The sequence below is a fragment of the Macaca nemestrina genome, chromosome 9, assembly GCF_043159975.1.
Source record: "Macaca nemestrina isolate mMacNem1 chromosome 9, mMacNem.hap1, whole genome shotgun sequence".
In the NCBI taxonomy this organism is placed as follows: Eukaryota; Metazoa; Chordata; class Mammalia; order Primates; family Cercopithecidae; genus Macaca; species Macaca nemestrina.
Window position 1 is genome coordinate 91,947,602 of NC_092133.1, and position 23,798 is coordinate 91,971,399.

At 36.3% G+C, this 23,798-nt stretch overlaps 1 protein-coding gene and 1 non-coding gene across 2 annotated transcripts in view; both read right to left on the reverse strand.

Moving 5' to 3' along the window:
* Positions 1–23,502, reverse strand: part of LOC139355391 (ankyrin repeat domain-containing protein 30B-like) — a 136,366-nt gene extending 112,864 nt beyond the window's left edge. The window contains exons 1-9 of the mRNA XM_071068725.1: positions 22,731–23,502; positions 18,765–18,879; positions 18,387–18,560; positions 16,392–16,498; positions 14,656–14,793; positions 11,988–12,043; positions 6,348–6,965; positions 2,770–2,831; positions 377–467 (exon numbers count right to left, since the gene is read on the reverse strand). Of these exons, the coding sequence (XP_070924826.1) occupies positions 377–467; positions 2,770–2,831; positions 6,348–6,965; positions 11,988–12,043; positions 14,656–14,793; positions 16,392–16,498; positions 18,387–18,560; positions 18,765–18,879; positions 22,731–22,957 (1,588 nt within the window). The 5' untranslated portion in view covers positions 22,958–23,502. The remainder of the gene's footprint in view (positions 1–376; positions 468–2,769; positions 2,832–6,347; positions 6,966–11,987; positions 12,044–14,655; positions 14,794–16,391; positions 16,499–18,386; positions 18,561–18,764; positions 18,880–22,730) is intronic.
* LOC139356468 (U6 spliceosomal RNA) lies at positions 13,315–13,421 on the reverse strand. Its single transcript, XR_011608440.1, has one exon. It is a non-coding gene; the product is annotated as a U6 spliceosomal RNA (small nuclear RNA).
* Positions 23,503–23,798: the final 296 nt, after the last annotated feature.

The following is a 23,798-nucleotide window of genomic DNA, read 5'->3' on the forward strand; positions in this document are numbered from 1 at the left end:
TTTCTTTAAAAAGTGTTTTATTTTGCCACCTCAATTATATAAACCTGCTTCTTATTCCTTCATGAACTCCCTGTACTCTCTCTGTCTTCCTTAGTCTTCATTCCCTTTTTACTCCTTTTCTCTTACTTATTTCCAGACTTTCCTCACTTCTTAGAGTATCTTGGTTTCAAAAAATAATTCAGTTCGTTTTGTGTACTCTATATATATCCTGTTGCCAAAACCTGAAAATACATACAACTTATCATCATTTTACTCATCTCTTTTCAATGTTATGTATTTAGTGGGTAATTTTATCTGACTATGAGCATATATCTTTCTTCATGCATTTAGACAAACATATGGTTAAATGACTTTTCAAATAAAAAATGGTTCTTACCTTCTACTTCTCTATTTACATGCTTCATTACACTTTGATCAGTAGACTCAGGTATATACACTTGAACTTTTGTAGAACTCTCAAAGAGACTCTGTTAAAAGTAATGTCAATAGATAATTTTGAATTTAAAATCAAAAGAAGCATCAAAATTCCTAATTAAAATATTTTTTAAACTCAATTTCTGATTTCAAAGGCAATTTGATTTAAGGATAGGCACATATTGAAAATCACAACATTTTGATAGAAAACCTCACACATGCTATATCTAGATCAAAGTTTATCTGTTATCTTCATGTGGCTATTGACTTGGTTACTGAGCATGAAAAATAAGCAACATTGACAAAACTTTTCACTCATCTGTATATTTCAAAAAGTAGCTCACTTAAAAATAGCTTACTTTATCTTCCTCACCAAAAATCAAGAAGGCACATCAAACAAAGTACAACACTTGCTACCTGAAATAACACATGTTGGGGTTCAATCAGGCTGGTGGGAAAAATATTAGATAGAGATAGTTATATAAATAGACACAAATCTTCTTGAAAGGCCGAGAAGTTTGTATAACTTTGGTAATATATATGGTTGAAGGCAACTTGATCTTTACCTTTAAACAAATTAAAGTAGTCATAAAGGAAGGCAGAGTAGTTTACCTAGCTAGCTTGTTTACTCATATAATCTTAAGACTAACTTTTGATGTACCACAGGCGCTTAAGGGCTTTTTACTCGAGAAGTCCACAATGTCAATCACCCTCTAATGGTGTTGACTCAAGCTTTTGTTAATTAATCTTACTGAATGATTGTGAGTCTGACTAGCTGATCAGGGCCATAGTGGCAACTGTTTACAGAACTCAGCAGGAAGTCTGTAAGCCACTTGGACACCCTCAGCTGGACTGACAGAGCAGAATATCTGTGTGTCAATGTACTTTATTCATCTGTCGCCGGGTCAGAGGTCTGCAAGGGACAGACTCCCTGCATCGGTGCCCCCTCCAGAGGAGTGCTGCTGCAAATACATACTGTATTAAACATTGAAAATACTCATGATTATAGAATTACTTAGTGTTAAAAATGATGCATGGCATGAAGACAATGTTAAGAATAAGTCATATAAAGTATACTCAGAGCATTGTAGAAGTCGCTTTATTTAGGTAAACGGGGAGTTAAAATAATCAAAATGTTTTTGATAAAATGTCTGCTGATAGAAAAAGTACTTGAATAAAATGAAAAAGTACTAAGGAAAACTTATATGTATCTTATGTTTAAATGACAGCAGACAAGTATTGGAAAGTCTTTTTTTGTCTATGGACAAATTAGATAAAGTCAACTTGTCTATTGACATCTCATTTCTGTTACCACTGTGCAGCAGGGGCTTGGATCTAAGAGGTCAGTCACTTCCTGTGTCTTTCCACAGTTGTGACCTTGGACTACATCATTATTATTTGGTACTTATGTTGCATAAGCATGGCTACCACAAACAGACTCAAAGAGGTCTATTTGTAAAAATAATTTCTACTTTTTAAAACACTCAAACAAATTGTTATTATAGTCCCACTGGTTTCCTATTCTTTATGCATTGTTTTCTCCTGAAATGTTCCTTCAGGTCTATACTGGACAATACAGATATGTCAATAATTTCAAATCCAAAGCATTATCTTTTATGTTTCAAGTTGTACAAAGCCACAGCTTAAACTGGTTTTCTATGAATCCAATTAGAACTTTTGTATGTCTAGATATACTACCGAATCATATATTTGCCCAAAGGTGGACTCAGAGTAATTCTTTAGCTTTTGGTCAAATTTCACCTCAGAACTCATGTGAATTACTTGTGAATTCTAAGCCTTATTTTTTACACTATACTACACAGTTGTCTGAAACTAATTCTGAAAATTATCAGAATTTCACTACCAAGCAGTAATCTACTTAGCACATAGATATTTAAATATTTCTTTTTTTGGAGACAGAGTCTCACTCTATCACCCAGACTGGAGTACAATGGCCCGATCTGAGTGCAATGGCACGATCTCAGCTCACTGCAACAGCCATCTCCCAGGTTCAAGTGATTCTCCTGCCTCAGCTTCCCAAGTAGCTGGGATTAGAGGTGTGTGCCACCACACCCAACTAATTTTGTATTTTTAGTATAGACAGGGCTTCACCATATTAGCCAGGCTGGTCTCGAACTCCTGACCTCAGGTGATCCTCCCAACTCGGGCCTCCCAAAGTGCTGGGATTACAGGCATGAGTCATCATGCCCAGCCAAGAATGTTTTTAGAAAAATCAGAATTTCTCTTGAGCATATGCAGTGGTAAGAAAACCAAGTCAAAGCCTCTGACTTTATATTTTCACATCACTCAGTATTAATATTCTTAGAGAATAATAACATCAATAATACACAGTACCTCAGAATCACAAGAATTTTCTTCATCTTCCTCTTGTTTGGATTCTGTTGGGAACCTCTGATCTATAAAAGGTTAATCACAGACACATTCATGAGAACATTTCTTCTTATAAAATTTTAAAACATATACAAATCTATTTTCATTCATGAATCTATGGACTTTCTTCTGTAGCCTGTATATTCTATCGGTGGATAACCACCACCACTTCTATAGTCAATTGGTTAGAGTTGCAATCTTAAAATCTAAAAATCAACTTTATACTCATTAGAATGCAAATAAAATAAAAATTTGATTAGTTTGTATTAATTATTTCTTCACAAAAGTCATATCCTCTTCTCCCGTGAAACACACTATGTCAGAGATTTGCTATTCATTCAGGTAACTTTAATTACCTATCATCTCTCATTACTTTCTAAGTTTTTGTTTTTTACTATTACTTAGTTTTATTGACTAAGCAATCTTTATTACATAGTTCTTCAAAAAAATTATTTATCAATAAATAAGAGTCTGCAAAATACTAACTTTTTGATATTAGCAAAATATATATCCAACCCTTTTAAATTTCAATATGCCATGACAGTATATTTGGTGTGTATATGTTTTAGATAAATAAGCTTAAAGAACTTGTACTGCATATAAATTAAAAACTGCTTTAATTACAATGAGATAGTCTTTCCTTAATGCAACAATATCTTCACAATCAACTTGTGCCTCCTTGGAGAAACATTACAAATTTATAGGAAAAATGATTGCCTTAAGTAACCTAAATTTCCCACATTTCTTAGAATTAAATCAAGGTCCATGCAAGACCCAAGGAATACTGAGCACCATGAGGCAGAACACGAATATATAACAGAAATATTCTAAACGCATCTGAAGTGAATTCACTCAAATTTCCTAGTTAGACATGGCCCCTTAACTGATGGCTTTCACAGGGAAAAAGAAACTCTACCAATTACTATTGTATTTTTTAAGTTAAAAAAATTCAGTAAAAGAAATCAAAGTAAAATAATGGCAAAGAAAGACCTACATGTTTAAATGTGTAAATTGAGCTTCTGAACTTGATTCTTTTTACCCTGAATGGGTCAAACTTTCATAATAGATTGATACTAGGCCACAGATTGGTGACAAAAAAAAAAAAAAAGGACTATAGCATGAACTACTACAAAAGCTTCATCTTTAAATCTTTTTATGTAATTACCCTCCATCTTTCTTCTATATGAAGGGCCAGCAAACTATAGACCGCAGGCCAAATTCAGCTTACCAAACAGTTTTCTATACAAAGTTTTATTGGAGTACAATCTTGCCTATTTGCTCATACATTATCTATGACTGCTTTCACCCTACAATACAGACTTCGATAGCTGTTATAGAGACCACATGGCCTAGCATTTTTTTTTTTTTTTTTTTTTTGAGATGGAATATTGCTCTGTCACCCAGGCTAGAGTGTAGTGGTGCGATCTCAGCTCCCTGAAACCTCTGCCTCCTGGGCTCAAGTGATTCTCCTGCCTCAGCCTCCCAAGTAGCTGGGATTACAGGCGCACACCACCATGCCTGGCTACTTTTTGTATTTTTAGTAGAGACGGTGTTTCAACATGTTGGCCAGGCTGTTCTCGAACTCCTGACTTCATGATCCACGTGCCTCAGCCTCCCAAAGTGCTGGGATTACAGGCTTGAGCCACCGTGCCCAGCAGCCTAACATATTCCCTATCTGGCACTTTACAGGAAAAGTTTGCCAATCTCTGCCTTATACCATATCCAGTATGCCCTGATACTCAAATCTAATCTTGTGACTCCCCTGCTCAAACTTTTTCAATGAATCCTTGCAGAAAACATTGCTGACTTCCTACGCATAGACATTATTTATTCTTTCTTGCTGCAGAAACACAAGTTTCTTTAGATGTTCAGTATTCCATTACCCCAATCCCATCTCAAAAAGAGAAATTATTATTCTAAGCTAATCACAGTAATTACATTTGCTTTCCTAGTGACTGGTTTAGATATAAGCATGTGGTATAATCCAGCCAATAAAATGTTACAGGAAGATTACTGGAAGCTTCCAAGTTTTCTCCCTCTTTAAAAGAAACATGTGAACAAAAGCAACCCTTCCAGCTTTTAAATATTGTCTTGAGAGAGCATGATTACTGGAGCTGTTGCTAATTAACCAACTAAAAGTGGGATCCCAGCTGGGCACAGTGGCTCACACCTGAATTCCCAGCACTTTTGGAGGCCAAGGCGGGCATATCAGCAGGTCACAAGTTTGAGTCTGGCCAATATAGTGAAACCCCATCTCTACTAAAAATACAAAAAAATTATCCAGGTGTGGTGGCAGGCACCTGTAATCCTAGCTACTTGGGAGGCTGAGGCAGGATAATCGCATGAAGCCAGGAGGCGGAGGTTGTAGTCAGCCGAGATTGCTTGTGCCATTGCACCCCAACTCAGGCGACAGTTTGAGACTCTGTCTCACAAAAAAAAAAAAAAAAAAAAAAAAAAACAGACAGTGAGATCCTATGATATCCCTGTACCACCAAAACAACTTTAGTTCCTATGGTTTTAGCCATTTTTCGTTAGTTCATCTACTATTTATAGCCAGAAAAACTGTGAGAATTTTTCCAGGGCCTACAGAATAAGAGCTACTTAATTCCTATACTATTAAAAAGTGTAGCCTAAGCTTGCCTTATTTAGATATTCAAGTCACGGGTATATACCCAGTAATGGGATGGCTGGGTCATATGGTGCTTCTAGTTCTAGATCCTTGAGGAATCGTCGTACTCTTTTCCATAATGGTTGAACTAGTTTACAATCCCACCAACAGTGTACAAGTGTTCCTATTTCTCCACATCCTCTCCAGCACCTGTTGTTTCCTGACTTTTTAATGATTGCCATTCTAACTGGTGTGAGATGGTATCTCATTGTGGTTTTGATTTGCATTTCTCTGATGGCCAGTGATGACGAGCATTCACCCAAAGGATTATAAATCATGCTGCTATAAAGATACATGCACATGTATGTTCATTGCGACACTATTCACAATTGCAAAGACTTGGAATCAACCCAAATGTCCACTAGTGACAGACTGGATTAAGAAAATGTGGCACATATACACCATGGAATACTATGCAGCCATAAAAAAGGATGAGTTTGTGTCCTTTGTAGGGACATGGATGCAGCTGGAAATCATCATTCTCAGCAAACTATCGCAAGAACAGAAAACCAAACACCTCAGGTTCTCACTCATAGGTGGGAACTAACAATGAGATCACTTGGACTCGGGAAGGGGAACATCACACACCGGGCCTATTATGGGGAGGGGGGGAGGGATTGCACTGGGAGTTATACCTGATGTAAATGATGAGTTGATGAGTGCTGACGAGTTGATGGGTGCAGCACACCAACATGGCACAAGTATACATATATAACAAACCTGCACATTATCCACATGTACCCTAGAACTTAAAGTATAATAATAATAATAAAAAAGATATTCAAGTCATTCCCAACTACTCCCACATCACACTTTTTTCACTAGGGAACCCGAAGTGCCAATAAACCTTACAAAGTTCGCTCAAGCATCTTACCATTGGTACTTGCTTTTGTAGATGTTTCTTTTGTAGGACATGCAATCATCTTAGATGTTCCTTTTTCCAAAACTTTAGTTTTATTAGATGTTACTACTGCCACGCGTTCAGTCTTTACAGGTCTTGGCTTTTTCTCCCATGCGATCTTCCTAAGTCTTCCTGTTACTGGACATATAAATTGCCCATATGTTTCTTTTGCAGGCCTCGTAATTTTTCTAGGTGTTTCTTCTGCTAACTGTTCCAACTTTCCAGATGTCGCTTTCCCCAAACATTCAATTTTGTCAGGTGTTCCCTCCACCAAGGGTGCAGCCTCATCAGGTGCAGCCTCATCAGGTGTTTTTTCCACCAAGCTTTCAGCTGTGGCAGGTGTTTCCTCCACCAAGGGTGCGGCCTCGTCAGGTGATTTTTCCACCAAGCTTTCAGCTGTGTCAGGTGTTGCCTCCACCAAGGGTGCGGCCTCGTCAGGTGTTTTTTCCACCAAGCTTTCAGCTGTGTCAGGTGTTGCCTCCACCAAGGGTGCGGCCTCGTCAGGTGTTTTTTCCACCAAGCTTTCAGCTGTGGCAGGTGTTCTTTCCGCCAAAGGTGCACCCTCATCAGGTGTTCCTGCAGATGTTCCTGCTGCCAAACACACAATCTGGTTATACTAGATTCTTCTACTAAATATCATCCTCCTGACTCTTCACCTGGCAAACTTCTACCCCTTCTGTATGCTTTCCTGAAATATTACCAAACTTTTCTTTTTTTTTTTTTTGAGACAGAGTCTCGCTCAGTCACCCAGGCTGGAGTGCAGTGGTGTGATCTCAGCTCAATGCAATTCAAGCAATTCTTCTACCTCAGCCTCCCAAGTAGCTGGGATTATAGGCAAGGGGCCACATCGCCCCGCTAATTTTTCATATTTAGTAGAGACAGGTTTCACCATGTTAGTTGGGCTGGTCTCAAACTCCTGAGCTCAAGCAATCCATCTACCTTGGCCTCCCAAAGTGCTAGGATTACAGGAGTGAGCCACTGCGCCTGGACACTATCAAACTTTTTAAAGCTTTAATTCTTCACCTTGGATATAAAATGTCTGACACATGCTGAATACAGTAACAACATGACATAATAAGTAATAATTATAAGCTCCCAAAGGGGTTCTGGCACAGAGTAAGCACTAAATAAAGTAATAAATAATAAAAAGATGATAATAACAAGAAAAATGCTTAGTACCTTAGTAAAGTAGTAAATAATAAAAAATGACAATGATAATAACAAGGAAGATGCTTAGTGCCATAAAGATACCTGACAGTTGTTAAGTGGACAAGTGGATAAATGAATAAAGAATGTTTTTTTAGAAAATTCTGTTGGAAAAATGCAGAAATTCAATAGGGACACCTGTACTGTATTATGAGCACCTCAAAGACCCAAACAATGTGTATTCTATCTTTGTCTCTTGCAACTTGCAAAACCTAACTTATAGAGGTCCTTTGATAAATATATAATAAGTGCTCATATAGTTCATATTGTACAATGCATTATGTCACATTTAGGTATCACAGTAGCATTTTTGTTCTTATGAAAGATTTGTGTAACTTTATTATAATTTGTTGAGCCTAGAGTTAAGCTATTTGAATATTTATAATGATAATATTTTGACTATTAGAAACACAGTCTCTTGTTGTAACAAATTACTATTAACACACTAATTATCCAGCAGATAGAACAACATATCTTGTTCTAATGAAGTAAATATATCTTATTTGGTTTCAACTTAGGGGGAATGAAGTTGATAATAGTGAGACCTTGTTGGTACAAGACTATGTAACATAACCTGCGCTTCTCAACAAAAAAAATTGCTTTTCTGACTTCTACATTCAGTAAGTATCTTTGAAAAATAATCTCCTATTGGTACTGAGGCACCCTGGCTAAGTTTTGTGATTCTTGTTGGCATTTGTTTATGGTGCCAGAAAAGTATTACTAAATTTCAAGTTCTAAAGATAGTTACTTTTTTAGTGACACAAGTCACTATGTCCCACAGTTGATCCTTGAATAAGGGTTTCACTGTAGCAGCCCACTAATAGACAGATTTTTCTTTTCCATTGCCACTGCAAGATAGCAAGACAAATCTCTCCTCTGCCTCCTCCTTATCAGACTACTAACATGAAGGCAAATAAGAATGAAGACCTTTATGTATAATAATTCACTTCCACTCAATAGTGAATATATTTTTTCTTTCTTATAAAAGTTTCTTTCTTCCAGCTCACATATAAAATAGAAACTATGAGTTAATTGACTGTTTATGCTTTCAGTGAGGCTCCAGATCAACAGTGGACTACTAGTAAAGTTTTGGAGGAGTCAAAAGAAACAGATTTTCATATGAAGCAGATTTTCAGCTACATGGGGGATCAGCACCCTAACTCTCATTGCTTAAGACTCAACTGTAATTAATTCTCACTTACTAAATCCAAACTATGTATTGTAAAAATTAAATAGAGCCCAGAAGTTCAATACCAGCCTGGGCAACATAAGGAGATCCTGTCTCTACAATAAATAAATAAATTAATTAATTAATTAATTAATTAATTAATTTAAAAAACCGTGTTTCTTCATCGGTTATTGTGGGAGTTCAGTCAGGCTGGTGAAAAACATTTTAATATGAAGTTATAGGACATAGACACAAATCTTCTTGGAAGTCCAGAGGGTTTTGTAAAAGTCTCAAGATAAGGTTAGCTTATTTACTTATGTGGTCTTAAGACTAACTTTTGATCACCCATGGGCAGGATGGCTCTCCTGGGGTGGGGGGGGTGACCAGATTAATTACCCACAGGTGTGTTGACTCAAAGCCTTTGTCATTAAAACTTTGCTAATAAATGCCCACAGGGCCAGCTAGCCAGGACTGTGGCTGCTGACTCTTTACAGCACCTTCCTTGGTGTCTGTAATCAGCTCAGAACCCTTGCTGCTCTTTCACTGAATATGGGTGTCTGGGTATGTGTCTCAATCATCTGTAGGACGGACCGCCGCAGGTTATAATATTCAAATGTTACAGCTTTCTGTTATTAATTCCTACTTTTCATTATTAGATGTTCAATTCTTTGTGGCTTGTAATTCAGGGCATGTAAGCTACTTTATAATTTGTAATAAAATTTGTTTATAAATATATGAATTCATTAATATATGAAGCAGATTTTCAGCTGCTTAAATTAAATTGGCTAACCTAAGCATCCCCTATTACTGAATTCATCAATCACAACAAGGGTTATACATTTTATAACAAGCCTAAGTTGTTAGGACAATTGAGGAAACATACAATATACAAACTTAAAAATTGCATTACTTATGTATAGAAAAGTATTATATAGGATTTTAGGGACCATAATTAAACAAATATTTTTTCAGATAATATTTTTTGAGATTATAAACTACCAGGAGTTGGTTTTTTGAAAAGATCAACAAAATTGACAGACCACTAGCAAGACTAATAAAGAAGAAAAGAGAGAAGAATCAAATCGACGCAATTAAAAATGATAAAGGGGATATCACCACCGACCCCACGGAAATACAAACTACCATCAGAGAATACTATAAACACCTCTACGCAAATAAACTGGAAAATCTAGAAGAAATGGATAATTTCCTGGACACTTACACTCTTCCAAGACTAAACCAGGAAGAAGTTGAATCCCTGAATAGACCAATAGCAGGCTCTGAAATTGAGGCAATAATTAATAGCCTACCAACCAAAAAAAGTCCAGGACCAGATGGATTCACAGCTGAATTCTACCAGAGGTACAAGGAGGAGTTGGTACCATTCCTTCTGAAACTATTCCAATCAATAGAAAAAGAGGGAATCCTCCCTAACTCATTTTATGAGGCCAACATCATCCTGATACCAAAGCCTGGCAGAGACACAACAAAAAAAGAATTTTAGACCAATATCCCTGATGAACATCGATGCAAAAATCCTCAATAAAATACTGGCAAACTGGATCCAGCAGCACATCAAAAAGCTTATCCACCATGATCAAGTAGGATTCATCCCTGGGATGCAAGGCTGGTTCAACATTCGCAAATCAATAAACATAATCCAGCATATAAACAGAACCAAAGACAAGAACCACATGATTATCTCAATAGATGCAGAAAAGGCTTTTGACAAAATTCAACAGCCCTTCATGCTAAAAACGCTCAATAAATTCGGTATTGATGGAACGTACCTCAAAATAATAACAGCTATTTATGACAAACCCACAGCCAATATCATACTGAATGGGCAAAAACTGGAAAAATTCCCTTTGAAAACTGGCACAAGACAGGGATGCCCTCTCTCACCACTCCTATTCAACATAGTGTTGGAAGTTCTGGCTAGGGCAATTAGGCAAGAGAAAGAAATCAAGGGTATTCAGTTAGGAAAAGAAGAAGTCAAACTGTCCCTGTTGGCAGATGACATGATTGTATATTTTAAAAACCCCATTGTCTCAGCCCAAAATCTTAAGCTGATAAGCAACTTCAGCAAAGTCTCAGGATACAAAATTAATGTGCAAAAATCACAAGCATTCTTATACACCAGTAACAGACAAACAGAGAGCCAAATCAGGAATGAACTTCCATTCACAATTGCTTCAAAGAGAATAAAATACCTAGGAATCCAACTTACAAGGGATGTAAAGGACCTCTTCAAGGAGAACTACAAACCACTGCTCAGTGAAATCAAAGAGGACACAAACAAATGGAAGAACATACCATGCTCATGGATAGGAAGAATCAATATCGTGAAAATGGCGATACTGCCCAAGGTAATTTATAGATTCAATGCCATCCCCATCAAGCTACCAATGACTTTCTTCACAGAATTAGAAAAAAGTTCATATGGAACCAAAAAAGAGCCCGCATCTCCAAGACAATCCTAAGTCAAAAGAACAAAGCTGGAGGCATCATGCTACCTGACTTCAAACTATACTACAAGGCTACAGTAACCAAAACAGCATGGTACTGGTACCAAAACAGAGATATAGACCAATGGAACAGAACAGAGTCCTCAGAAATAATACCACACATCTACAGCCATCTGATCTTTGATAAACCTGGGAAAAACAAGAAATGGGGAAAGGATTCCCTATTTAATAAATGGTGCTGGGAAAATTGGCTAGCCATAAGTAGAAAGCTGAAACTGGATCAAAACAGAAAACCAAACACCGCATGTTCTCACTCATAGGTGGGAACTGATCAATGAGATCACTTGGACTCAGGAAGGGGAACATCACACACAGGGGCCTATCATGGGGAGGCGGGAGGGTGGAGGGATTGCATTGGGAGTTATACCTGATGTAAATGATGAGTTGATGGGTGCAGCACACCAACATGGCACAAGTATACATATGTAACAAACCTGCACGTTATGCACATGTACCCTACAACTTAAAGTACAATAATAATAAATAAATTTAAAAAAAGAGAGATTATAAACTACCTACAATGAAATTATTAACTAATTCTGAATTATAAACTAAAAATTAAAGCTACATATATATATACACACACACACATATGTACATATGTAAACACATGCTATTTACACATTGCTTTTTGAATTGCCTTTTTGTGATCAACACTTCCATAATCTTATGGTAGCACCACCAAGAGTAGTTTACTATCAGAAGTCTTACCTGGACCGGCATTTTTAGGTAATTTTCGTATATATTCCAAAAGTTGTTGATGAATGCTAGGTATTAAAATGTAATAAATAAAATTACTATTTTAACACTGATATTATAAAAAACATTTACCAAATGTATTAAGTTCTTAGAGTATTTCAGACAATATCAGAGCTAATATCAGAACATTACTTATTCCATAGACTTTAAGTTTGTTAGCTCTATGAACTTATTAAGTTTCTAATTAAAGAAGAATTAAAGTAAGATGAAATAGTCATGAATTGAGGGCAGTATAACTCAGTAAATTAAATACAGTTAGCTTGGCTTAATGGAAAATGTTCCTAACTCAGAAAAAGTTCTAGCATGTTACCAATAGGTACTTTTTGTTGAACAAGCTGCTTCTCTTAGGCTCAATGTCTTCTAAAAATGAGGATTTTAGAGCCTCATTTCACTAGGTTATAATAAAGATTTAACGAGATAACATTTTTTAAATGCTCAAAGAAATAGTGAAGCAATGAAATAACTTGTTCTTGAACCTTATTGCTGAAACTATTTTAAAATTCCCAATAAAACCCAATGTGTTGGCCTGGTGTAGTGGCTCATGCCTGTGATGCAAGCACTTTGGGATACTGAGACAGGAGGATTGCTTGAGCCCAGAAGTTCAAGACCAGCCTGGGCAACAAGGGAAGACCGTGTCTCTACAAAAAATAAATTTAATTTTTTTTAAAAAGTGTTTCTTCATAGGTTATAATGTTCAAATGTTGCAGTTTTCTGTTATTAATTCCTACTTTTGGTTATTAGATGTTCTAGTCTCTGTGGCTTGTAATTCAAGGCGTCTAAGCTATTTTATAATTTGTAATGAAATTTATTTATAAATATATTAATTCATCAAATTGGATAACCTGATTATCCTCTATTACTGAGTTCATCAGTCACACCAAGGGCAGAAAACTAATAGATGTCAGCATCTGGCTTGGACTACTACTACTCTTTATCTACCTCCTTAAACCTGAACTAACAAATCTTTGTTAAACTGAGGCTTAGTCACTATGTTCATTTCCAGCTGCTGTGGAAGACAAAACCCTACCACTATTTTTTGTAAGTTCCACAAAGAAGATGCAAGTTTTTATTTTCTCATTTCTGAGATGCCTACTTACAACATATTTGCACAGAAGATCCTATGTGTTACTCACCACATCTCATTTCATACATCACCTACATACATATTTTTGGTATGAAAATCACAACTGCAATACTTGGTGTCACGCATTTTGCTTTGACTCACACCGTTTCCTTAGAGCTAGTTAGAAAGTAGTCAAACGTCCTTTTGGGGACTGCAAGAAATATGCAACACTTCACAGATTTGTGTGCCATCCTTGTGCAGGGACCATGCTGATCCTCTCGACATTGTTTCAATTTTAGTATATGTACCACTGAAGCCAGAACAGATCCCAACTTTTACACATGAAGACTGATCAATGATGGATGAGGCTTAGCTCTGTTAAATCTAACTAACTTACTTGAGATAGAGTGAAGTCTATTGAATGGCTTCATGGTAATGCAGAATTTGAAAATATTTTAAAAACTCGATATAGAGATGCAAGTAGCATGAGAGATTTTTGCTTTTAGGAAAAAAGAATCACTTGAGGGGACAATTACAAGTTGGAACCGACTACAAATTTGGAAAGATGACATAGGATCTTACAGAATAAGATGAGGCCTTCTACTACCTATAAAATGGTGCCTCACAGGATATAAATTGCCAGGGATATAGATCTGGTAACAAAATAAAAATGGATCTCTAATTTATTCCTGTAACATTATTTCAACCTGTCTTACACTTTTAAACTATCACAACTAATATTTGCTAGAGAAAATAGAAAAAAGTCATTGAAAGGATAACTTACCATGAAGGTCTAGGCCAAGTCCAGGCTAAGATGTGGGTTTCACATCAGGTTTTGAGTGGGAGGAGAAGGGTCAATTTGCTCACTATGTGGGTGGCTAAAGTTAAAAGTCCTAGCTGCCAGAGCAGGGTGCTGGTACTTTGGAAATAATGGCTGAGAATATGTATGTGAACTTTAAAAAACTAATGACTTTGAAGTCTACATATGGATCACCATAAAGGCTGAGGGATCTATGTCAGTAAGGTCACAAAGGTCAATCATTACCAGACTGCAGGAGCAGTTTCAATGGCAATGATGCAGCAACAGAATCAATGGAAACAACAAAATTCCTACTTTTATACATGAAGACTGATCAATGATGGATGAGGCTGAACTCTGTTCAATCTAACCAACTTACTTGAGATATGGCGATTTCCACCTCCAATCCTTTTGACTTATACAAAAAGAATGTCTTCCTTGGACTTAGGGAACCCTTTGGATTTTTTTTTTTTTTAAATTCAAGTATTTAGATATGGAAGACAGCCCCTAGGGGACACTATCAGGTTTTCTGCTAAAGTGGACGTTTCAAGACCCAAATAACTAATTAGAAAAATCAACTAGACAACATTAGAGATAAAGTTGTTGAAAGTCCTTAAATAAAGAATCTTGGACACGATACTCCTAACTAGTCTAGCTTTTTGCCTAGTTTCTGGCTGATGAAGTGAACTAACTCACATTCAAAAACTACCTGAAACAAACTATAAAATCTCTCCTAGCCTCTAAATGTAAACACTTACTGATCAAATCCACAAGCAATAGCATAACGTACTGCAGTCATTCCACACGTATCTTCAGCAAAGACGTCAACATTTCGCAGAAGCAGCATGCCGACTATCTCTGATGATCCATGACATACAGCGAGCATGAGAGCTGTGCTAAAATAACAAAGAGATCACTTCATTATTATGAGCAGAACCAATTTAATATGTGCCTGTCAGTGTAGAATTAACCATTTACATGTACTAACAAACATAAATATCTTGAGTGCTCAAATGTTTATCCTTGTAAATCACCACGAAGGCTTAAAGGAAGGAGCAAAAAGACTCATGTCCCAATGGGATATGGCATAGTAGAATTGACTAATATAAAGTCCTTTGAGGGGCAAGAAATTATGCTCTGTTCACTAATCTAACAGAGGCAAAGATTTAAGTGAAGAATTATCTATTCCTTCCTTAGTCTGATGTAATAGTTTATACTTCAAAATCAGCTAGAAGTCAGACCAGTGACAGCAATCTGAAGGCTTAAAATAATATTAGGAATAATGATATTAGTAGTAGTCATGGTAAGTTTAGTTAATGATGCTGATAAGAATGTATGAGATCCTGAATTAAATGCTGTTGATATTCATAATGTTACTTCAATGCAATCATCCTTAAAGGACATATTATTATTCTCTTTTTCATATAGAAAATCATACTTGGTATTAAGTAATGTTTGCAAGGTCACACCTATCAAGTGAGGAAGCTAGAAATTAAACTCAGTCTTGTATGAATCAAAAGCCTCTTTTCTCTTTATTACTCACCTATGGCTTATCTTAATTAACTAAAATGTTAATCCAATTAAAGATGTATTTCTTCCCTCTACCCATACAAATTAAAAATAAAAATACACTATGAATAAAAAAGGAAAAATAATAATAAATTCACAGTATCTGGTGATAGCAATTAATAGTCACATAGGGATAACCTAAAATTAATATTCTTCAAATGAAACAACTTAAAGCAAACAGTTATCCTAAAGACAAAATGGTTTTAAACTCCTATTTCTATTTAATTTCGCTTTTTTTTCCTTTGGGACAGAATCTCGCTCTGTTACCCAGGCTGGAGTGTGGTGGCACTATCTCAGTTCATTGCAACTTCTGCCTCCAGGTTCAAGCGATTCTCCTGCCTCAGCCCCCCGAGTAGCTGGGACTACAGGCATGTGCCACCATGCCCAGCTAATTTTTGTATTTTTAGTAGAAACGGGGTTACACCATGTTGGCTAGGCTGGTCTCAAACTCCTGGCCTCAAGTGATCCAACCACCTTGGTTTCTCAAAGTGGTGGGATAACAGGCGACAGTTACCATGCCCAGGAAATATTGCATTTTTTAAAAAGTGTATAAAAAACAGAAGTCAGAAAAATACTATAAAAGTGTTAATCATTCAATATTGAATTATAAAGTAAACTTAAAAAGTTCATACTTCTTAAAACTAATAGAGAACCACTGTAGCTAACAGAAGATAATGCAACCAAAAACATCAGATTACACATAGGAATCAGTCAATATAATAAGAGAAGATAAATCCTACTATATACTGTTCTTTATGTTGACCAGTCAAAATAATTGCTTTTCTTCTGATAATTTGTGTTGATATTTTCACTATAATCTAATAATTTTAAGTAAATGTTATTTAAAATTGTTATTACTCTAGAACAAGTGTTATTACTCTAGAACACTGCACAAGTGTTTTTTAATCAAAAAGAAATACTATACCATTTAAACCTATTGACTGCATTCGCATTTGCATTTTTTGTCAGTAAAAATTCCACAATTTGCTCACTTCTTTTCGTTATGGCCAGTAAAAGTGGTGTGAGGCTAGCCTGTAAAATAGCAAAACAATTTAAAATTCAGGAAATTACATATTTCTCAGCTGAACTGAAAACCTTATATAAAATCCTATGAACTTAAACACATAAAATAGAAAGTAAGTCAATAGCAGTCCCTTCTTTGTCCCTTTTCTGTGCTTTCCCATGCACTGCACCTTCCCTTGTAAATATTCAGCCTCTGCATCACCATGTTAACTCTGGTTATCTCCAAAAATCATTATATTATGATGATTTTATGGTTTCCCATCTAAACCAAGAGCTTCTTGAGGGCAAGGGCTGTATCTTTTATCTCTGTATCCTTAAACCCTAAGACATAGTAGTAAATACTTTGTTTTTGACTACATTAGTAATCTAAATTGTTACTCCTAAAGCAGTGTTTCTTAAACTATATTCCAAAGAATAATTACCTTACCAGAAGCACTATACCTCAACAGATTCTACCATTATCTATTTTCAAGAAATATTATAAAACTGTGAATTAAATGTCCATTATTCAATAAATGACTTGAGCTTTGACTATTCCTTATTTGACAATATATTTCTGTGGCAGACATTAACATTTGACAAATTATAATTTCAGGGATACAGATCTGAAAGTTTCCCAAGAAAAATGGAGGTTTCCTTTGGGTAATACCAACTCGCTTGATTCTCTTCTATCAATAATCCCAAGATCCCAGATGCCGATGTCAACACACCTGTTCTACATGGGTCACTAAGGAAGTGACTCTAAATTAATAGAGATTGGCTTCAAATGAACTTTGATTGCTTATTATTAAATGGTCCATGGGGTTTCTCCTATTACGAGACAATAGAATTTTATCTCAGCTATTAAAAATTCAGTATGAAAGTTTATTCTCAATTATAATGATAATCCTAAGATTCTAATGCATATCTACTTCTTAAAATGCAACAATCCATTTTTATTCTGGTTTCTATGTAGTTGCTACTTAATTTTTGACAAAATATCAAAAATATGAATAAAATGACTTATTAATTAAAGTTCTAACTCATCTATATGGATTAGCATAATAGAAGCCACTAAATCACTTGAATTTTAAGGGACAATTCTGAGGAGAAGGATGTAATATTTTCTGCAATAGGCATAACCTATTCAAATATAACCATGATTAATCTAAAAAGGCTTAAAGGCATTTTAATAGAAGATAATTATTTATGGTTTATATACAGAAAAATCATTGTTTAAAAAGTCTTCTAAATTCTAGAAGTCAACCCCATTATTAATGAATTAATGTAAAATATAAACTATACAAACTATATATTATAAACACCTATCAACTGTCTTGAATACCTTGAAATTTTACCAAAATATACTATGAAAGAGGAATTGATAACTGAAATATTTGCCGAGGCAAAAGAGGTAAGTCAAGTAAGTGATGTAACTAGGTGGGCATAGAAGCAAACTGGAAACATATGCTTTATGTAAAGCTAGAACGTCTTCATAGTATACCAAACAGTCATATGGGCTCAAGAGACACCAGATTCAATCCTTTAAGAGGAAACCCAGATTTCTGCATATTTCCTAAATTTTACATGTTGACTCAATTTATGCAGGCAAATTTTGCTTTCCTCTAGTTTTACACTAACTGGAAAGAAAAAAAGCACTTGTGTGGGAAAGAATATTTGAAAAACTTTTACCTTTAACAAATTCAAATATTTACCATCAATGCACAGAAAAGCCATACTCTCTAATAGTTCTTGTAAAAACATAAATATTTGAAGTAAAATCTTAGACAATTAACTTCTTTCAAGCTATTTTCATTCAAGGAATGTTTGAGCTTCCAAATATAAAAAACCGTACACATGTTAATGTTAAAACAAATTGATTTCAAATATTTTGAAAATAACATTGGTTAATGTCTACCTTGTTTTGCGTTTCGACGACTGCACCGTGGGACAGCAGTTTTGCCACCACTGACAAATTCTTATTATAAACAGCATAATGGAGAGCTGTGTTGCCATACACATCTACAATATTTAGACCGGCACCAGAGTCTACCAGAATATTTGCACAATCCTCCCTCTGGCATTGTAGAGCCTGTCAGTATTAAAGCAAGAATTATTATAAACTAAATAATTTATAATATAAATTATAAAGAATATAAATTATAAAGTATAGGAAATCAAAATAAATATTCCACAGGTTTCAAAACTAGTTGTATTTCAATGAGATAAATTCATTTTTATTCTATGTATTTAAACTAAATCTATCTCCTGCTGAAAAAAACTGGCTACTGTTTACCTTCATCAGAGGTGTCCTGTTTTCACCATCAAGGACGTCAAGCTGGCACTTTCTGTCTACCAGAAATGTTACTACTTCCGCATGGCCGTTGACACAGGCCCAGTGTAGAGCAGTCCTATGAGAGTGAGAGGACTTGTTGGCAAAGTGTAGTCCACTGTCTCAAAACATAAAATTATTTATGTGATTGTAAACATTAAATGCCATGCTCTTTTTCTGCCTTCAAAACAAATATTTAATATTCTCCTGAAGAAAGTACAGCATTCATTTGCTCTCATTACTCACTGCATTAATGAAAGAGTGGCCCATCTGAATAGAAAGAGCTTGGTCTTTGGATTCAGTTCAACTTAGGCTTGAATATCACTTTAAGGTCTTTCACTTTCTAGCTGTCACTTAAACTTTCTGCACCTCAATTTTCTCATCAATGAAATGAAGATGAATACAGGAGTTATCTCACAGGTTATCACTATGATGCCTCAATGAGAATCTATGCAAAGTATTTTGGAGAGTTCCTAGCACATGTAACAGCTCGGGAATTGTTAGATACTATAATTATTACTACTGCTTAACAAAGACAACATTTTAAGTAAAATGGTGCAATTAAGCCTACTTTGTGGTGTGTTTTAAAGGTTAGAGATAACATTGTGTTTTAATGATTCTAAGATGCTCAATTTCTCATATTTTAACATTTCTGATTGAAATGCCACTTATAATTCATTATTTATTACCACTATGTTTGGCAGAAATTTAAACAATCTTTTACTGGTGCATAAAATAAGGAGGCATCACACAATTCACAGTGCCTTCCAAGAAGTGGAATATAGTATATACAACAGGACAAGGGCAGTCCTAGTCACAGGATTAACACTGAAAAAAATTTTAGCCTTTTAGAGTACTAAGCAAAAGGAGAGTTGAAATAAAAACAACAAATTATTAAAACACAGTACTTCTTTAATATTTTAAAAGCTTCAAGCCAAAGGAAACTTGGGATTCAATAAATAGGTATGGCTCATCTAATTCTGTATTTAGATTTATAGAATGTATGTAAATTCTATTTAGATTTATAGAATACATGTAAATTAGGTATTTCCAATGATTAATATTGCTATTTAAAGCTATTATAAATTTCCAAAATTACTAGTTTCTCACTTCAGAAGTGTTTTTGTTTGAAAGATGAGAGGAAAAGCTTCAATTGAGATTCAATCCTAATACTCCAATTTTAAATCTCTCACTTTGCTCAGGCTGAGCAAGTAAGTGTGAAATTTTTAAGGATGAAAGGGTCTTGAGAGTTAGAATGTATCTTCTACATAATAGGCATTCAGCTTACATGCGATAAATGGATTAAAAGAATGGATCAATACAGTTGGGAAGTTCAGTATCTTAAAAAACTGCTATAAATAAAGCACTTATATTTGCTCTTTTATTTTTCTAATAACACTACACTAAAGTGATTAATCTATAGTTATTGACATATGTAATAAATCTATATAATAAAAATGTGTCTAATAAAATATGTAAATCAATAAGCACAGATAAAAAATTCTCTTCTGAAGATGCTAAAAGTTCACAGAACATACTAATCCACAAAAAATAAAAATTAAAATATAGAAAGCAAGAAACTATTTTATCTGTGTAAAATTCATATTGCTGCTCCTCCCAAAAATTATTTTATTAATAATAAACTTTTACTAATAGCATTGTCCATGCTCAATGCAGAAATCAAAGATAATAAAAAGGAAAAACATTTTATATAAAAACAAATGTCCTTCACAAATTTTATATTTTGTACATAATTTCAGATAACACAAGACCATAGTCTGTGTGTATGTATAATCAAACTGAACTTTACTTTACCCTCACTTAGTATACCAAAATACATTTTCAAATGTCAACATATTTCTGAATATATTTCTACCTTGAGTGATCACATATTAGCCCATGCTGTAAACTCACTGAAATGTATTTATAAAAGCCATTAAATGGATTTTTAATACATTGATATTTCAAGCAGTGCTCAGAAAAGAAATTGTGTGTATGTTTCATTATTTTCTAAAAATATTTTTGTGTAATAGAATTGGCCACTAATGGGCATATACAATTTTTGAAATATGGTACTTACCATCAAATTGTCTATTTGAAAAGTCATCTGCAACTTAAACTTTAAGGAGTACTATAAATATCACTGCTTTTTATCCGCACAAACTTTGTGGATAGAGAACAGTATTTGACTCCTTTTTTAACTTAAATGCCTTCCCTAACCGGGAACACTAAATTTATTTCCTTTGTGCATAGGTCACTTGCAGATCTTAAAAAAGGACTTTGTCCAATTTTAAATTACAGGCCAAGTACTTTTTTTAGATCTGCAATTTAGATCTCTAATTTAAATTGCCCAATTTTAAATTAGAGGGATTTTTGTTGATTTGAGTGAATTCTCTATAAAATGAAGAGTTTTAAATCTAATATATATATACACACACACACATATAGTAAATATTTTTACAAGTATGCTGCCTTTTATTTTTTCTCATATGCAGGGTGGTTTAATTTTTGTTTTACTAAATTGCCCTTCAGAATGCTTGCTTCTGACAATCTTAGAAAAGTTTTGTCAACATAAAAATATATCTGTGTAAATAGGCATATATGTTTTCTTCTGTTATTTTTATCATTTTGTACATTAAAAACTTTTAATCTATATTCCATCAGGAACTTATTTTCTGGCATAAAAATCTAATTTTCTCCAAAAAGCAGGCATTTTACTTAAAAAACTAATTCTTTTCCTACTAGTATAAAGTGTGACCATTACCACGTTCTAAATTCTTACATATGTTTGGGTGTTTCTGGATTTTCTATTCTGTCGTATTAATTTACCTGTCTTGTCAGCTGTTAGTAAACAATTTGTGATTTTTTTTTTTTTTTTTTTTTTTTTTTTTTAGAGAGAGAGAGAGAGTTTCTCTGTCACCTAGGCTGAATTGCAGTGGTGGGATATCCGCTCACTGCAATCTTCACCTACCGGGTTCAAGCGACTCCTGTGCCTCAACCTCCCCAGTAACTGGGATTACAGGCACCCGACATCATACCTGGCTAACTTTTGTGATTTTGTAAGAGATGGTGTTTCACCTTATTGGCCAGGCTGTTCTTGAACTCCTGACCTCAGGTGATCCACTCGCCTCAGATGCCCAAAGTGCTGGGATTACAGGCGTAAGCCACCGCGCCCGGCCCATCTTGCGCAAGTTAATGGCGCATTTTGGTATCTAGAAGGGCAAGACTTTTCTACTCCATTACAAAATATGTAAAATGTCATCACAATAGTAAAAGCCTGTGTAATTCAAAAAATGTTAAAACGTTGATAACTTTATTTGGTTTATCTAAAATTGATAAAGAACTCGCATCTTAAGAAAAATCAGTCTTCTTAAATTCAAGAACATAAACCATCTTCTCACCTCAAAGTTTCCTTCTAAGGTCCCTCAGCAAAGAACATATTTACATAGACATTCATTGATATCAAAATGGATATTGGACTTTATCCAAAGAATGTTTAGCCAAGAAGTACATATATTATGGGAATTATTTCATTATGCACCATTTCATAATGTAGCTAACATTATCTTTTAAAGCTTGTACATTAAAAGTAAAACCCTGTATGTACTTAATTTTGTGAGTTAAATCATTAAAATTCTCTACACAGTGCTCTGTGAGAGGAAGTAGGAGTGAAGGAGAAAGCAGCTAAAGTTTGGGGTTGATTTTAAGGTGGCCTGGGCCTTCTGCCCAGCAGGGCGCCCCCGTCCCAAGCCTGGGGGCCTGCCAGGGAAGAAGGCCTAGACCCTGGGGCCCATGGTGGCCGCCCTGCCGCCAGCCATTCCTCCACCTGCTCCCTTCCTCCCCAGGCCCCCCAGCCCCCGACTCCGAAGGGGAAATCCTCCTGCAGCCACCATCTCCTTCTGCAGCCCTGGCTCAAGCAGGGCCTGGTACCTCTTCCTGGCGTCTTTTACATTAAGGTTGATGGTCTTCTTCTTCACTGTCATCTTCTGCAGCTTTGAGACTTGGCCCCGGGAGGCAGCTTTATGGATCTCTCTAAGATCCCCGTACTGGATGATGTAGGAGTCGTTGTTGGTGTACACTAGCTGGCTGAAGGGGCTCGGGCGCTCCTGGCCCGTGGGCAAGTCATTGCCACCACCGACTGGAGAGAGCCACTGCATGGCTGCGGCAACCTGCTAGAGAGAGCCCGCGCCTCCGGATCGCCCTCCCCCAAACCCCTCCGTTGGCCCTAGCTTCCCGCTAGCCTTTCCCCAGCCACCACCCGCCCCCTCCCACCCAGATCGTCTTTGCCCTTCTTCAGTCCACGCAGTGCCTCGACACCCGTAAAAAGTTCTGTTTTCGCCAAGCTCTTGCACACTCAGGCCTCTCTCAGCAGAAACGCGCAGAGCAGAGCCGTTAGCCAGCAGCGCATGCGCAGCTCAGCAGGCTGAGGAGACACGCGCCCTGGCCACGTTCCCCAGGCACCGCGTGCAGGTGGCAACTGCCGCTCAGGCACTTCCGTGTTGGCGGGCCTCCCTGGAACGGAACATGGGGGGCGCCATGCCACACGGCCCGCTTGACATAGCCACTCCCGGCCCCTCCTCGACCTGCGATCCAGGAACTGGACCCTGGCACTGGGCACGGTGCAGCCTCTGGGGTGGCACTGAGGGTCGGTTCCCGCCCTCCTGCAGTCAGGGACCCACCCCCTGATTTAGGCGCCCCAGAGGCTTCTGGCCCAAGGATCCGCGCTGCCGGTGACACTGACAGTGTCAGGGTTGCAGCCCCTGCTGCTGCGTGCCGTGTTCAGGTAGGAGCGGTACCTGAGTCCATGATGGAGGCTAATTTTGTATTTTTTTAAGTAAAGACGGGGTTTCTCCATGTTGGTCAGGTGGGTCTGGAACTCCTAGGCTCAGGCGATCTGCCCAGGATTGCACAGTCCTGATCCCAGGACAGATTGCCTGAGCCTAGGAGTTCCAGAACTGCCTGACCAACATGGAGAAATCTCATCTCTACTAAAAAAAA